The 15,562-nt window shown below is 33.5% G+C and overlaps 1 protein-coding gene across 2 annotated transcripts; it reads left to right on the top strand.

Annotated features, from left to right (window-relative positions):
* Positions 1 to 1,430: 1,430 nt before the first annotated feature.
* Positions 1,431 to 11,231, top strand: LOC120077644 (epidermal growth factor receptor substrate 15-like 1). Of its 2 annotated transcripts, XM_039031595.1 has the most exons (14): positions 1,431 to 1,877; positions 2,183 to 3,278; positions 4,344 to 4,565; positions 4,673 to 4,905; positions 5,325 to 5,399; positions 6,170 to 6,241; positions 6,332 to 6,430; positions 6,532 to 6,603; positions 6,686 to 6,800; positions 8,045 to 8,113; positions 8,199 to 8,628; positions 9,278 to 9,404; positions 10,211 to 10,868; positions 10,966 to 11,231. In XM_039031595.1, exons 1-13 carry the CDS (start codon positions 1,728 to 1,730, stop codon positions 10,862 to 10,864), a joined length of 3,414 nt encoding a protein of 1,137 aa, XP_038887523.1. In that variant the 5' UTR covers positions 1,431 to 1,727; the 3' UTR covers positions 10,865 to 10,868; positions 10,966 to 11,231. The 2 variants fall into 2 exon arrangements, with proteins under 2 accessions (XP_038887523.1, XP_038887522.1); XM_039031594.1 differs by having other exon boundaries at positions 10,211 to 11,085.
* The last annotated feature ends 4,331 nt before the right edge of the window (positions 11,232 to 15,562 follow it).

The raw sequence follows: 15,562 nt of genomic DNA, 5'->3' as shown, positions 1-15,562 counted from the left end.
CTTTTTTGATTCACTCTATTATGTTATAAGATAATAATAAAAAAAATAATTCGTGTAAATTTGGAAGGGATTGGAAATTTCGTCACTTTAACCAAACTTGGAATCTTTATGAAAAAAAAAAAGAAAGAAAGAAAGAAAGAAAAATATAATTGATCTGGCCTCGTTCTAGAAATTATCGGGAAAGGGAGATGGATAAATATAAAAAAATGGATTACAAGGGTATAATAAATTAATGCAATGAAATTCATATTCTATAACACGATGATATATATAATTTATGATTTAAACTTAAAGAAAAACAACTTATTTACGATTATAAAAGTAAAAAACAACATACAAAAGAGAAGAAAAAGACTAAACTTAGTAGTTTTCAAAAGTTCAAAATAAAAGAAATAAATGGTTATTAAATTAAGATCAAATAATCAATTAATTATTGTTCTATTTGGTAATCATTTTATTTTTTAAATATTACTTCTATCTTCAAATTTCTTCATATGTTATTTACTTTTTATTATTTGTTTAAAAAATCAAGTCAAATGTTGATAACTAAAAAAAGTAGCTTTCAAAAAGTTTTTTTTTTGAATTCGGTTAGAAATTCAACAATTGCACTTAAGAAATATGCAAATCACTGTAAAAAAAAAAAATTAGATAAAATAAACATAATTTTCAAAAACAAAAAATCAAGCGGTTACCAAATGATACCATTTTTTGATTTTCACTCAGAAACTAGTACATCGATGAATAAATCTCATTCTTTAATCAATATCTATACTGATTATCTATTATTTGATATATCACCAACGCCTAGACAATAGCCACTAGTGCAAGAGTTAATGATAATAATAAAAATACTGATGAAAGAGAAGCTTGATGAATATAGAACCGATACATCACTTCAAGTTGAAGATCCAATCTTTCACCTTATATTTGTTGAGCTTAATAAACCAACGGAAAAAAGTCTCGAGTTCAAGAAGGATACAAATCTAAGCTTCCAATAACTAAAGAATACTTTAACTAATTAAGCCATACAAGTGACAATTGTATTAACATCTTTTTAGTTCAACGATTACAAAGTGAGAGATCGAACTATTGACATTTGAAATGATAATTGATATTTTATCTAATAAGTTATGTTTAAGTCGACAACTTTGATATACAATTGCTATATTCACAACAATAATCTAATACAATTTGATAGATTATTGTTCATTTAATCCGAAATTTAAATTCATACAATAAATTCAACATAGTTCCAACGATAAAACACTTATTACCATCTCCCAACGTTGAAATTAAAAAAAAAAAAAGAAAAAGAAAAAGAAAAATGGTAGTTTTGTAAATAAGATCAACAAATTCGGATCCCTTCAGAAAACGGAGAAATTAAAAGCGTTTGATTATTATTATTATTATTATTTTATTTTTATTATTATCATTATTATTTTCTCATCGACAAAAAAAAAAAACCTCCCACATCTTCCCAACCTGCTCCTTCATCAGTGTCTATCCCAATTTCATTTCCATATTATTTTCCCTTTATTTTGTATGATTTTTCTCTGAATTTGTTGAGAGGGTCATTGTTCCGATCACTCGATTTCGTTCTTTTAGGGCTCTTTCGATTTGTGTTTAATCCATGTGTTTTTGATCTGTTTTTGATTTCTCATGTTCACGTTTCGTGATTCCGTTGCCTCGTTGCTTCGATCCAAGAGTTGCAGATTTTGAATTCAGCAATGGCATCGGTGCAGAACCCAGCGCCGAACGTGGATCTCTTCGATGCATACTTTCGACGTGCCGATTTGGACCGCGATGGTCGAATTAGTGGCGCTGAAGCGGTTGCCTTCTTTCAAGGCTCCGGATTGCCCAAACAGGTTCTTGCTCAGGTAACTTCATTACTCCTTCTCCTTTTGCTTTCTTTTTCTTCTGGGTTTGTGTCATTTTGCACTCTCCGTGGTGGGTTTTTGGTTGCTGTTTGTAGTTGACAATAATCGATGTTGCTTTGGTTGAGTATGACTGAGATTTGAATCAGGTCTGTAGGTTTTTCTTCTCTTAGAGGATGGAATTTGCAATTTTTGTACCAATTGGTTTTATTAGTTCGAGAATCTTTGAGAAATTCTACTCATGTATCTTGATTATTTGGCTTCAGCTCTTGTTCTATTTGTGACCCTTTTTGTTGATTTATCTGCAGATTTGGGCGCTTTCGGACCCTAGACAGATTGGTTTCCTTGGTCGGGCGGAGTTTTATAATGCCCTTAGGCTGGTCACTGTAGCACAGAGCAAGAGGGAATTAACTCCTGATATTGTGAAAGCAGCATTGTTTAGCCCAGCTGCAGCTAAAATACCAGCACCACAAATAAATTTCAATACCCAGCCTGCATCTCAGTTCAATTCTACTGCCGCAGCACCTACACCTCAGAGTGGCATTGTTGCTCAAACGCCCTCCCAAAGTTCTGGATTGGATTCACAGGTTCCTCGAAATGTCACTACGAATGTTCCGCCGGTTTCTTCTAGGGAGAGTCAATCTGTAAGGCCTCCGTCAGCAACTTCAAATTCTGCTCTCCGTTCAGCACAGGGATTTCCAGGAGTAGGCACTGTTTCTGGGCCACCTCCGACGAATTCAAGCATCTCAAATGATTGGGTTAGTGAACGTACCAGTGGAGTTCAGGGGACACCCTCACAACCTCCTAATAGAGGAGTCAGTCCTGCTGGAACACAGGTTGGATTTGGGCAATCAAGTGCAGGACTAACAGCTTCTCTACCCCCAAGGCCTCAATCTGCTCCTGGAGTAACGTTGGCTGCACCATCACCTGTGGAGAGTAAAGTGCAAGGTATTTCTGGAAATGGGACTGCTCCTGGATCTTATTTTGGAAGAGACGCCTTTGCTGCAACCCCCATTCCCTCAAAACAAGATGTCACTGCTGACAATAAGACTTCCCCATTAGCCGCTGTTCCTGTATCTACTGTTACACAACCAATAGTTAGAGCAAGTTCCCTTGATTCTTTGCAAAGTTCATTTATGAAACCACCTCTTGCGAATCAGGCCCAACGGAACCAGGCACTTGGGAAGCCCAATCAACAGGGCATATTGCAATCTGCTTCCTCTGGATTACCAACAGGATCTCAGAACTCTGTTTCTGGACAGTCTCAGCGCCCTTGGCCTAGAATGACACAGAATGATGTGCAAAAGTATACTAAAGTTTTTGTTGAGGTAGATAAAGATAGAGATGGAAAAATTACCGGTCTAGAAGCACGCAACTTGTTCTTGAGTTGGAGATTGCCAAGAGGTATAAATCCCCTTCAAACGAGTTTTTACTTTTCCTTTTATATTTTGCAGGATTGCTGCGTTCCTTTTCACTTCCTATTTATCATCATTCCCGATTTTTATTTTGATTTTGAGTCTGTTATGCAACAAGGTTAGACTGTTTAGTGACTTCTAAGCACGTTCCTTCATGAAGTTGAATGTAGGTATTAGTTGTGGATTACTTCGTGTGATATTCAATAATTATCTTTGAGTTGTCTGGTGGTGGAGAAATTATTCAAGAAAGTTGGAACAATCTAGCTGACAATTTTGTACCAAATCATCGTGGGTTGGCATTGGCCTAGTGGTCAACAAGGGTTATGGGTTTAATAGAGGACTTAGAAGGAATGCGGTCAATCGAGAAAAAAAAAAAAAAGGAATGGGGTCAATGCATGGTGGCCACTTACCTAGGATTTAATATCTTATGAGTTTCCTTGGCACCCAAATGCTTTAGGATTAGACAAGTTGTCCTGTGAGATTAGTCGAGGTGCACACAAGTTGACTCGAACACTCACGGATATCAAAAAGAAAAAAAAAAGCAAAATACAAATTTGTACTATTTGATGTAGGAGAAAGGAACCAATATTTATGGTTTAACCATGCATCCAAGGAGTTTAGAGGGTGACAGCCACGATATGGTGGCCACATTGAATACCAACGATGCTTGCCACTAAACTTCACTAGCATACACACCTATATAATCAGATATGACACTGAACATAAAAACCACTTTTGACTTTTTAGTTTATTGTTGAATACGCTGTTACTTCCCCTGGATGATAGTCATTTCTTCTTCTTTGGACAAGAAATAATTTTATTGATCAAGCGGAATGTTAAAAAAATTATAATTTCCAAACTTGATGTCAGTACTATGCCTAAACCTTTCTATTTCTAGTAAGTTGGAAAATATCAGAATTGTTTCGTTGATGGTCAGATTAGAATCTTTTATATTTCTCATTTGAATGGTTGTTTGTTTGATAAATGTATGCTAATTTATTTTCTTGGTTGATAATGATATTCTCACGAGTATATTATTGTTGACATCTGTCAGAGGTTTTAAAGCAAGTGTGGGACTTATCCGATCAAGATAATGATAGCATGCTTTCTGTCAGGGAGTTCTGTATTGCACTCTATTTATTGGAGCGGCATAGGGAAGGGCACATTCTTCCTGCTATGCTTCCTAGCAACATCATGTTTGATTTTTCCAGCAATGGTCATCCTGTGACTCCAGCTGCATCTAACTATAGCAATGCAGCTTGGAGACCCACAGCTGGTAATCTCTTTTGACGAGTCACTTCATGGCCTTTTGCAACTTGTTGGACTCCTCTAGGTGGGAAGAACTTTACCTCAATGCTAACCTTTTTCCTTTTATTGAAAAAGGTTACCAACAGCACCAAGGCGTTCCTGGGTCTGGTAATCTTCAGGGAGCTCGTACAGTTGGAGTACGTCCGCCTATACCTGCTACAGCCTCCTCAGTGGAGGGTGAGCCACAGACCAGTCAACCTAAATCAAAGGTGCCCGTGCTGGAGAAAAATCTTGTCAGTCAGCTTAGTACAGAGGAGCAGAACTCCCTCAACTCAAAGTTTCAAGAGGCAGCAGATGCTGAGAAAAAGGCACCTTATTTACTTCCTTCTAATGCCTTTTTGTTCTACCCTCTGATATAGACATAACATAGTAGTGATCTTGGCTATATTTCTTTCGAGATATCATGGAATTACAAATAGAACACCTTGATTTTATGTCTTCCAGAAAAATATTGCTTGCTTTTATGCATAGATGTTATTTTTTATTTATTGAAAATTGGTCTGTGGATTGGAAAAGTTGCAGCTGGTGGTTTTCTCTGTCATTTTCTATTCTTTTCTCGTGTAGATGGAAGTGTGAAGTCCCCTCATCTCATGGGGATTAACATTCTCGCATTGTTACAAACTAAGCTATCGTATCATTTGCTCTAATATTAAATAATTTATATTTTCCTACTATTTTGTGTTTTGTCTGTCACTCATGTTCCTGACACTTGTTTTATTCAATGAAGGTTGAAGAATTGGAGAAAGAAATTTTGGAGTCCAGACAGAAAATAGAGTATTACCGAACTAAAATGCAGGAACTTGTAAGTACTAAGAATTCTTTTATGCATCTTTTTATCTTTAAGCCATGAGCCATTCGTGGTTATACTTGTATATGGACTGCAATGGAGTGTGGTTCAAAAAGTTTTGTAAAGATGAGGGGTCAATTGTTGAGAAACGCATTCACACACAAGGAACTTAGCAGCTTTTTCCTCGTATTTATTTTCAAAGTTTTTGTTTCTTGACCGGCGGGCTCTTTTTGTCTAGAGTGTAGTTTGTGGGAGGTGGTTCTCTCTCCCCTGGTCAGACTCTTTTTTGTTTATTTATTATCATGTTTTATTTAAATATATCCTCTTTTGATGTTTCTTATAAAAACAAAACTTTCTATTTCTTATGAAAAATAATAAAATTCTAGAAGTGTAACCGAGCACCTATCATATGCTTGACTTGAGTGAAAGGTTCTTGTTTTTATAAGCACTAGCTTTTGTTTTTCTTTTGCTAAAGAAGGCTTTTGTAGTGTATGTGTCTGTTGAAAATTGATTTTGTTCATAATACATCAACATTTTTTTTTCTCTGTAGAAGATAGTTTAAGTATAATATTTTATTTTATTACCATTGAAGGCATTTTTAAGGTCACGAGTCACTGGTTTTGCATTTTGGTGATTGATTGGCCCATCTGTTTTAATTCGGCTTTCAATTCTTAATATGTTATACAGTTGTGTACGTGTTAGATGTATAGGACAGGTGTGTTACAGTTATAATGTTTGGTTACCCAGCTGCTTTTCCCTGATTCTATTTTTCTTCTCTCAACAAGGTTTTGTACAAGAGCAGATGTGACAATCGGCTGAATGAAATATCTGAAAGAGTGTCTTCAGATAAACGTGAGGTATCTATATTTGATGGAGAATAACGTGTAGTTCATAGTGTTAAATTTAAATAATTACAGTGAACTCAATGAAGGTTTTGATTATATCAGGTAGAGTCCCTTGCTAAGAAATATGAAGAGAAATACAAACAATCTGGTGATGTAGCCTCCAGATTAACCGTTGAAGAAGCTACATTCCGTGATATACAGGTGTTCATCACTGTTTTTCAATCAGACTGTGGGAATCAATTTCAACTATGCTATGCATTCAGAAACTAACTATTATTCGATGCCGGTTTTCTCTGGTGTAGGAAAAGAAGATGGAACTGTATCAGGCGATTGTAAAGATGGAACAAGATGGTGGTGCAGACGGTGTTCTTCAGGTAAATTTAGTTTTGGGCCAATGGAACCCTACAGGAATTCACCTATAAGGCCATTGACTCATTTCTATATTCCAAACATCAGGCTCGTGCTGATCGTATTCAGTCAGATATTGAAGAGTTAGTGAAATCTCTCAATGAACGCTGCAAGACTTATGGTTTATGGGCAAAACCAATAACTCTGAATGAACTTCCGTTTGGTAAGTCTTTTGTACTGCATTATTGAATTCTCTGCCAAATCTCATTTTTCTGGGTATTACTGTAGTTTCCTTCCCAGCAGTCAATATTTGTGTAGACATGAAATAAGATCATGAAAACTTGGTTATGAATGATTTACATTCGAATCAACATGATCATTTACCTTTCATTATCGGGAACTAGTCAGTCGTATTGCACATGCAAGTTCAATCACAACATTTTGGGAACATGTATTTCTTTTTAATCTTATTTGGTATCTTAACTATGAGAAATAAGTGAATGTAATTTTCTTATAGAATATTCAGTTTTGGGTAATGGGTACATTATAAAAAAAGTGGAATTTAGTCACGGAGATCATAGGTTTGCCTTTCCTTTCTTTATTAGATAGATACTCGACAGTTGACACTATCAGCAATTCTAATAAGGTATCTGACAATAAAAGATTAAGTTGCATATGTGCGTGGAAGAAAAATAGCCACGCACCTCTCAATTGTCATCATTCTTTTCTTTTCAACTAATGAATTGTGTTAGTGGTCATTGAAGTTGCATATTTAATTAATTTCATCCAATGGTAGTTTTATCCAACATTACCGTCGTTTATGTAAAGAAACCCTACTCATCATTCCCTTCATTGGCGTTCATTAGTCTTACTGTATGTTACTTCCACATCATCGTTCTTAATATTATAACTTTTAGTCAAAAAATGTTTCTGTCGAATTTGCATATCGTAGCTTGCATTATTGATTTTACGACTTCGGGACATAGATTAGGAGCACTTTATTTGCCGACTCTTTGCATCAAGATAGTCTACAAGAAATATTTTTCAATTAATTACCTGATTAGTCAAAGTTTAAAAGAACATCAATTCATAATTTAATATTTCAAGTAACTTTGGATGAGATCTTAAAATTTATATATTGGAAGGGATGTGGGATTTAGAGCTCAAAGGTCATGGGGTTGTAGCCATAGTTTTAATCTATTTGGCTAATTTCAAATAAATGATAGTCCTATTCTTGTTGTTCTGATTATATGAAATATAGCTCATATGATTATAAAGTATCATGCACCCCCCTCTTTCCCAATTTGATGGTTTTTGTCATCTTATAATATTTTTTGCACACAGATTATCCTTTTTTTTTTGGGAGGGGGTTATTATGAAGGGATTATCTCTCTCTCTCTTCCTCTGTTTCTTTTGCTCTCCTTGCGGATTTTTTTTCATCATTTTCCTCAATGTTTTCAAATAAAGGTTGGCAGCCTGGCATCCAAGTGGGAGCTGCTGATTGGGATGAAGATTGGGATAAATTTGAAGACGAAGGTATGCTTGAGGAGTTTGTATTAGGCATCGCGTTAGCTTATCTGTTGTGACTACCGTAGATGAATCGTTTATAATTTATTTTCAGGTTTCTCTGTTGTCAAGGAGCTCACTCTTGATGTGCAAAATGTAATTGCTCCTCCTAAGCAGAAATCTAAGTCATTTCAAAAGGGAAAACTTGACAGCCAAAACGTTACACCTGCAGCGGATGATGATACCAAGGAAGGAGATTCTGCACCAAATGCTGATACCAAGAGAGAGAAACATGCTAGCATGGATGAAACAGCTGTTGAAAATGGTTCCGCACATGATAATAAAAGTGAAGATGGGTCAGCCAAAAGTGCTCCTAACAGCCCCTTTACAGCCAAAAGTGCTCCAAACAGCCCCTTTGCACCCAAAAGTGCTCCTAGCAGCCCCTTTGCAAGTAGTGTTATTGGAAGTCCCAAGGAATATATGGATTCCAATTTTGGAAAGGCTGCTGGCTTTGATGCTTCACCCCGTGATAAGGACACTTTAAGGTATTGTCAACAGTCTTTTTCCTTATAAGTAGCAGTTAAGAAGTTTTGTCCTTCTGAGATATGCCTTACCCTTTATCTCTCCCTTGTTGGGCCAAGTGCACATGTGAGGGAGAGTGGTCTGGAGTGAGTTGAAAAGAATAGGTTCTATGTGATTGGATATAAAATATCAAAGGAGAATGAGTTGAAAATAGTTTACCTTAGCCCAATAACTTAAATTTGTTGTAGGTCTAGTGATTATTTAATATACCATAATTCCTCAATCAAACTTTTCTTCTTGATTCTCTATTTCTACAAGAGTTTTTGTTTCTAATTTTTACTTCTATAGCCTGTTTCTGTGTACCCCTTTCTTTGTGGTTTATGGGTCATGGTCTTGATCTTTAATTGATTACCATTGTTACCTATATGTTTATAAGAAACAAACGTCAGTGTGCAAAGGTGGGTGAAAAAAGGCTCTGGGTGTTGGGGAAAACTTTTGATTTTTCTTTTTCCGAAACCTACGGGAGAGGAGATATTCAAAAGGAATTCGTTCTTTAGCAAGAAACAAGAGTTGCAAAAGGAGTTCATAACTACTATCATTCTTGTGGTTTTTTCATCTTGAAGTTTACTTTCTGCTCTTGAACAAATAATTATACCTGAACCATTTCTTCAGTGATCACGGAGGTGCGGGATCTGTGTTTTCTGGTGACAAGAGCTATGACGAACCAGCATGGGGAACATTTGATACGAATGATGATATGGACTCTGTTTGGGGCTTTAACGCAGGAGGTTCCACCAAGGTAAGCAGAAAATTGTACTTTATGAGTGACACTCAATTAGCACAAATGCTCCTCTATTATTTATACTATCAACTTTTCTCCCCTTAAGCTACCGTCTCCGTATTCTGTTCCTTATCCTTGAGAACTAGGACACACTGGGCACTCTGTTTTTTCTGGTCGGAGTATGTGTTGGTCACATATGTACAGACATGTGCAAACACAACATGTGTGAATTTTTGGACACATCTTGACACATGGACATGTCCGGTAGAAGAAAAAAAAAGGACATTTTATAAACTGCCATGGCAACCCATTAACAAAGTAAGAAAAAGTGCCTATTCATATGCAAGGACTCGGCCCTAAACAAGCAAAGTAGAAGGTTAATGCATTTTGAACCTGTATAAAATGAAGCAGTCCACCAAGTTGCCCAATTAAATTTGGCCACGTGGCAAACAATATTGTTTCTTTTTTAAAAAAATTGAATTGTTATTTTTCTATTATGTAATAAATGAGGACTGGTTGCCCTAAAATGAATTGTTTTGATTGCAACTTTTTATGTTCTTAGGTTTCCTTTTTAATGTAAAATGTACATGACTTATCTATTTAAAAGTGTGAAATATATGAATATATATGTATAATCAATACCCATGTATTTGATTTTTGAAATTTCAATTATGTGTTATGTTATCTTTTTGTATGGTGATCCTGAGATCTACTTGTTATGTTGTGTTTTTTGCCTATGTTCATTTTGCTTCAGCCTTTATTCTTTAAGCTGTTAATGAGACCTGCTGATGCATATATTTTTATTTGCCATTTACTCATTGTAGACCGACAGTGATGTAAACCGGGACAACTATTTTTTCGATTCTGGGGACTTGGGCTTGAATCCTATTAGAACAGATCCATTCCAGGCTAAGAGAAGCACATTTGCTTTTGATGAGTCTGTTCCTAGCACCCCAATCTTCAACTCGGGCAATTCGCCGCATAATTACCACGAGGGATCAGAACCAAGCTTTGACAGCTTCTCAAGGTTTGATACTTCCAGCGTGCACGACAGTGGTTTTTTCCCTCCACGTGATGCATTTTCACGGTTCGACTCAATGCGCAGCAGTAGAGATTTCGACCAGGGTCCTGGATTCTCGTCATTTGGTCAATTTGATACAACGCACAGCAGTAGAGACTTTGACCAAAGTGGACCTTCATCACTGACGCAATTCGATTCAATGCGCAGCAGTAAGGACTTTGATCAGGGATTCCCTTCATTGTCACGATTCGATTCGACACGCAGCAGCAGGGACTTTGACCAGGGATTCCCTTCATTTTCAAGATTCGATTCGATGCGCAGCAGCAAAGACTTTGATCAGGGTCATGGATTCCCATCATTTGATGATCCAGACCCTTTTGGATCGACAGGGCCGTTTAGGGCGTCCCTGGATAATCAAACTCCAAAGAAAGGATCGGATAATTGGAGTGCCTTTTAGCCAGGTTTGCATTGCTCATTTTACATATATGATATGTTTTGTCTAAAGCTTTCCTAGAACGGTTTAAGCTGTGGGATGATATGATATTATTTGAGATGTAGGTTTGTCCTCAGTGTGCCATCTTTGCCTCAGGTTGATGCTTGTCATGTATTTTCTCCCCCTTTTTCTGTTCACCTTGCGTATTCAATTTTTTATATAAATTTTAAATTCATTTGTACGTCTTTTTTTTTCTTTTTCTTTTTTTTTTTTCTTGAAAAAGAGAATCCTTTATATAGCTTATTGGCGTGAGAATTTGATTAATTTCCTTAGAATATTATTTCCTGTTGAATTATAATGCCATCGACCCTTGAGTCTGGATTTGCTGCTATTCTCCCCCCCATTTTTTGAGTGATTTTGTGATATTTTTGTCCAATACTGAAATATATTTGTGGAGGGGATTACTTTCTTTTTTAATCTTTTGATGTACTTTTTGTTTTACATTTATACTTGGAATGATAAATATTTTATTTCTTTCGAGTATTTTGTCAAACTTTTCTTTTCTTTTCTTTTCTTTTCTTACTATTTATATTTTTCATATTAGGAGAACCATATCCTTATTTCAACATTGTTAATGAAAACAAACACTAGGAAACATATAATTCTAATTATTTATTTAATGCTATTACTACTTTTTTTCTACTTAAGCTAAACTGCTAGAAAGAAATTAATTTGAGGAAATATCTAAAATACATAAATTGGAGGTTCATATCCAATGCAAAGATGCAAATTATTTTGTATGCTTAATTTTCTTTTTAAAATTACTTTAAGTACAATAAATATGAGGGATGTGAACAATAGAATTCTCGTATTGTATGCCATTTGAGCCATGCTTTGGCTTATCTTTTATTGTTCTTTTTTTTCCCAATTCAGCAATAGGGGTTGAAGATTGAACCCTTAATTTTTAGGATAATAATTTGTGGATTATTATTAAGCTAAGCTTGAATTAACAATTAATTACTCATTTAAATCAATTATTAATGGTCAATTGAAATATATTTTTAACATAATATAAATTAGGTAAGATTGTTTTTTTTTTATTAAAATAATAATAATAAATAAATAATGGAATATATTAGGTTGAGTCTACAAATTTCTATATTGTTAACCTGCCATTGAGCATCTTCTTCCTAAGTTTGTTATTAAAAAGAATCAATAAATTGAAATCAATTTTTGGTGTCTAAACAATAATGGGAGTTTGATGTGTATTTATAACTATTGCAATGGTTAGACCTAGATTTCATATTTGGATTCCAAATTTTGATAAGGTTTTAGAAGCAAATGTCGTAATTTCGATTAACTCTGGCTGGAGAGCTTTATAGACTATTTTCAAACTTCAAAGATCAATTAAAAATCAAATTCAAATAACGTGGACCAAACATATCATTTATGAAACTTAAAGGACCAAATATAAATTAAATTCAATTATAAACGATCAAAAATGTTAGTTTTAAAATTCATAAATCAAATAGAAAATAAATATATGGAGCACCCGAAACTCGACCATGATTGCGACTTCTAAAGTCTTTTAATTGTACACTTGTGACTTGTTAATTGTTCTTAAGTTTTTAATTATTATGGAGAGTATTTTTAAGTTAAAAATATTCATCAGGCATCACATTTTAATAAACAAAATGATTTATAGAACTTATTACATGGCTTCTTTTAGTAATCATTATATGTATAGATTAAAAAATCTTTATGTTCTAATAACAGTTGAATACAAATTTGAAATACGATATCATTTTCTCTTTTATAAATTAAACGAATCAAATTGTCAATTACATTGTGGTGTCCTGATCAAATAATTTCTCCTTTTTAAAAGAGTGTTTCAACAAAAATTTTAACTCCCGTCACTAATTAATAAAGAAGTTATCACAGTATAGATGGAGTTTTACACGGTCAGATATATAAAGAATAAATTATAAAGTGTTCTAATAAGTGTGGGAAAATAATAATGCTTTATTTTAATAATTGTTTATTTAGAAAGCTTTTTGCATCTACCATCCTAATACTATATTCTTAAAAAGGTAGAAACAGACAGCATTTTATAAAGGAAGTCTTTAATATGAGAAATGAATTAGGTAGACAACAACTTAAAATATAAAACGGTTTGAATCTTTTTCTAGATCCTAATTTATTACTTTCTTCCATTAAAAAGAACAAGAAAAAGAAAAATAAAATCAATCATTTTAGGTCCTGTTTAACTATTTTTTTTTCTATTTTTAATTTTTTTTTTAATTTTCAAAAATTGGCTTGGCATTTTTAACCCATTGATAAAGAAAATATAATAAAGAAGAAATTTGGAGTGGAAATAGTTTTTACAAGTTTAATTTTTTTAAAAAAAATAAAAAATACAATTATTACTAAACGAGGTTTAGTTTTGAATTTTTGAAATAACTCTGTATATATTTTGTCCTTATTACTTTTTTACTCAAAGTTCGCTTACCAATGTTACCATATTTTATTGTAACTTCGGTAGTTTAAGGTGCCAAAATGAATATTTTTATTCAGTGAGAACCAAACTATAATAATCATAAGCTCAAATAATAACAATAATAATTTAGAAAAAAATCATAGGCTTTAAACCTAAAATTGTCTTATTGATTGGGGAAGGAAAAAAAATCACAAACAGATGAAATTGTTGAAATGAACCTAAAAATAAAAAAATAAAAAAATAAAAAGATTGTTGTGAAATTGAGGAATACAACGAAGCACAACGGATAGGGAGAAAATATAATATAATGATATATAAATATAATAATAATAAAATAAAATAATTAAAATCATGAAAATTTAGTAGAAATTTGGAGTAGATTTCTCAGATAATGAGTATTTATGATAAGCTATTGACCTAATGCATACAAGTGATGCTGTATGCAAAGCATGTCCTCTTCTGAAGGAAGCTTAGCTCTCAATAAGTAATGGTCTTGCAATTAATTGCAAACGTTTTATAAATGATTCTGCTAAACCATTTTGTGTATGAACATGAGCTACAAGATGTTAAACACTTATCCCAATTGACATACAATAGTAATCAAAAGCTTGGGAAGTAAATTCACCAATATTATCAAGTCAAATGGTCTTAATTGTCTAATCAGAAAACTGTGTTATTAACTTAATTATTTAAGCAAGTAATCTTTCAAATGCAAGATTTCGACTCGATAATAAGTACAAGTGTGACAATCTATTGGATGCATCTATTAATACCATAAAATATCTAAACGGTCCACTTGGTGGGTTAATAGGTCCACATATATTACTATGAATTTGTTCTAAAAATGTAGGTGATTCAGTTCCCACTTTAGGTGGTGATGATCTAATTATTAATTTGCCTTGAGAGCAAGCATTACATGGTAATTCATTAGATTTAAGAATCTTCTGGCTCTTCGATGGGTGTTCACTTGAATTCTCAATAATTCTTCTCATCGTTGTAGACCCTGGATGACCCAATCTATCATGCCAAATAACAAATATATCTAGATTTTATGAACTTCAGGTTTTATTGTTGTTTATATTTCAATTACTCGTATATAATTATAATACAATCCAGAAGATAAAGTAAACAACTTTTCCAATATACGATTTTCATTTGAGATAGTAGAGATAATATATAGATATTCCATATTATTCTTACTATCAATCTCAATATGATAACCATTGCAACATATATCTTTAAAACTTATAAAATGTCTCTTTGATTGAGTGGAGAGTAATGCATGGTCAATTGTAAATTTTATTCTTCTAGGTAAAATAATATTTGCTTTTTCAAAATTTTCAATCAAATTTGCAAAACTTGATATTTTATTTGCTTTCAGTATTGTCAATTTGGAAAAAAATATTTTTTTATTTATAAGTATTGTGTGTAGTTGTATTGTCCGCTAGACATAGATCTTCTTTGCTCATTTTTTTAATCACCCAACACATGAAAATGATTCATGTTTCTTCATTAAAAAAATAATTAAAAAACAACACTTGAAATATACAAAAGTTACTAAAAAAACATGAAGATGGATAAAAGAAAACAATAACATTAAATCTATATATTCTCAAAGTCAAAAGAAACACTTGAAGTTCCATCAACTGTGCCAATCTTCTCTTTGGGAGATTCAAAGAAGTCCGTCACATCCAAATATGTCATATGAGATGGGTCAAATATGTCATTACCAAAATTTGTTTCCACATTTTTCTCTTTTTTCTTCAGAGAGATTTGATAGAGATTAACTAAGTGTTTTGACGTATGATAGGTATGTGACCAATGCCGAGTCATTCCGCATTGGAAACATTTATTTTTAACACTATTTGAACTAGAGCTTTTTCTTTGTGATAATCATTTTGTGTAGTTTTTTTTAAATTTAAATGATTAGAACGACCACCACGAAAATAATAATTATTTCTTCCTCTACCACAATCACAACCTCGACTATGATTATTAACATTCACAACATTAACTTCAGGGAATGATGTTATTCCAGTTGGCCGAGATTCGTGGTTCTTTATCAACAACTCGTTATTTTATTTGGCCACGAGAACGACATTAAATTAGTTTAGAATATTATTTAAAACCTTTCTATTATTGCTGCGGAAGTATATTCGAGACAAGAAAGATAGAAAATGTTATCTCTAACATATCAGTATCAGTAATTTTCTCTCCACATAACA

This window comes from Benincasa hispida, chromosome 5 (assembly GCF_009727055.1).
Source record: "Benincasa hispida cultivar B227 chromosome 5, ASM972705v1, whole genome shotgun sequence".
NCBI classification, from domain to species: Eukaryota; Viridiplantae; Streptophyta; class Magnoliopsida; order Cucurbitales; family Cucurbitaceae; genus Benincasa; species Benincasa hispida.
This window is presented reverse-complemented; position numbering and strand designations above follow the sequence as displayed.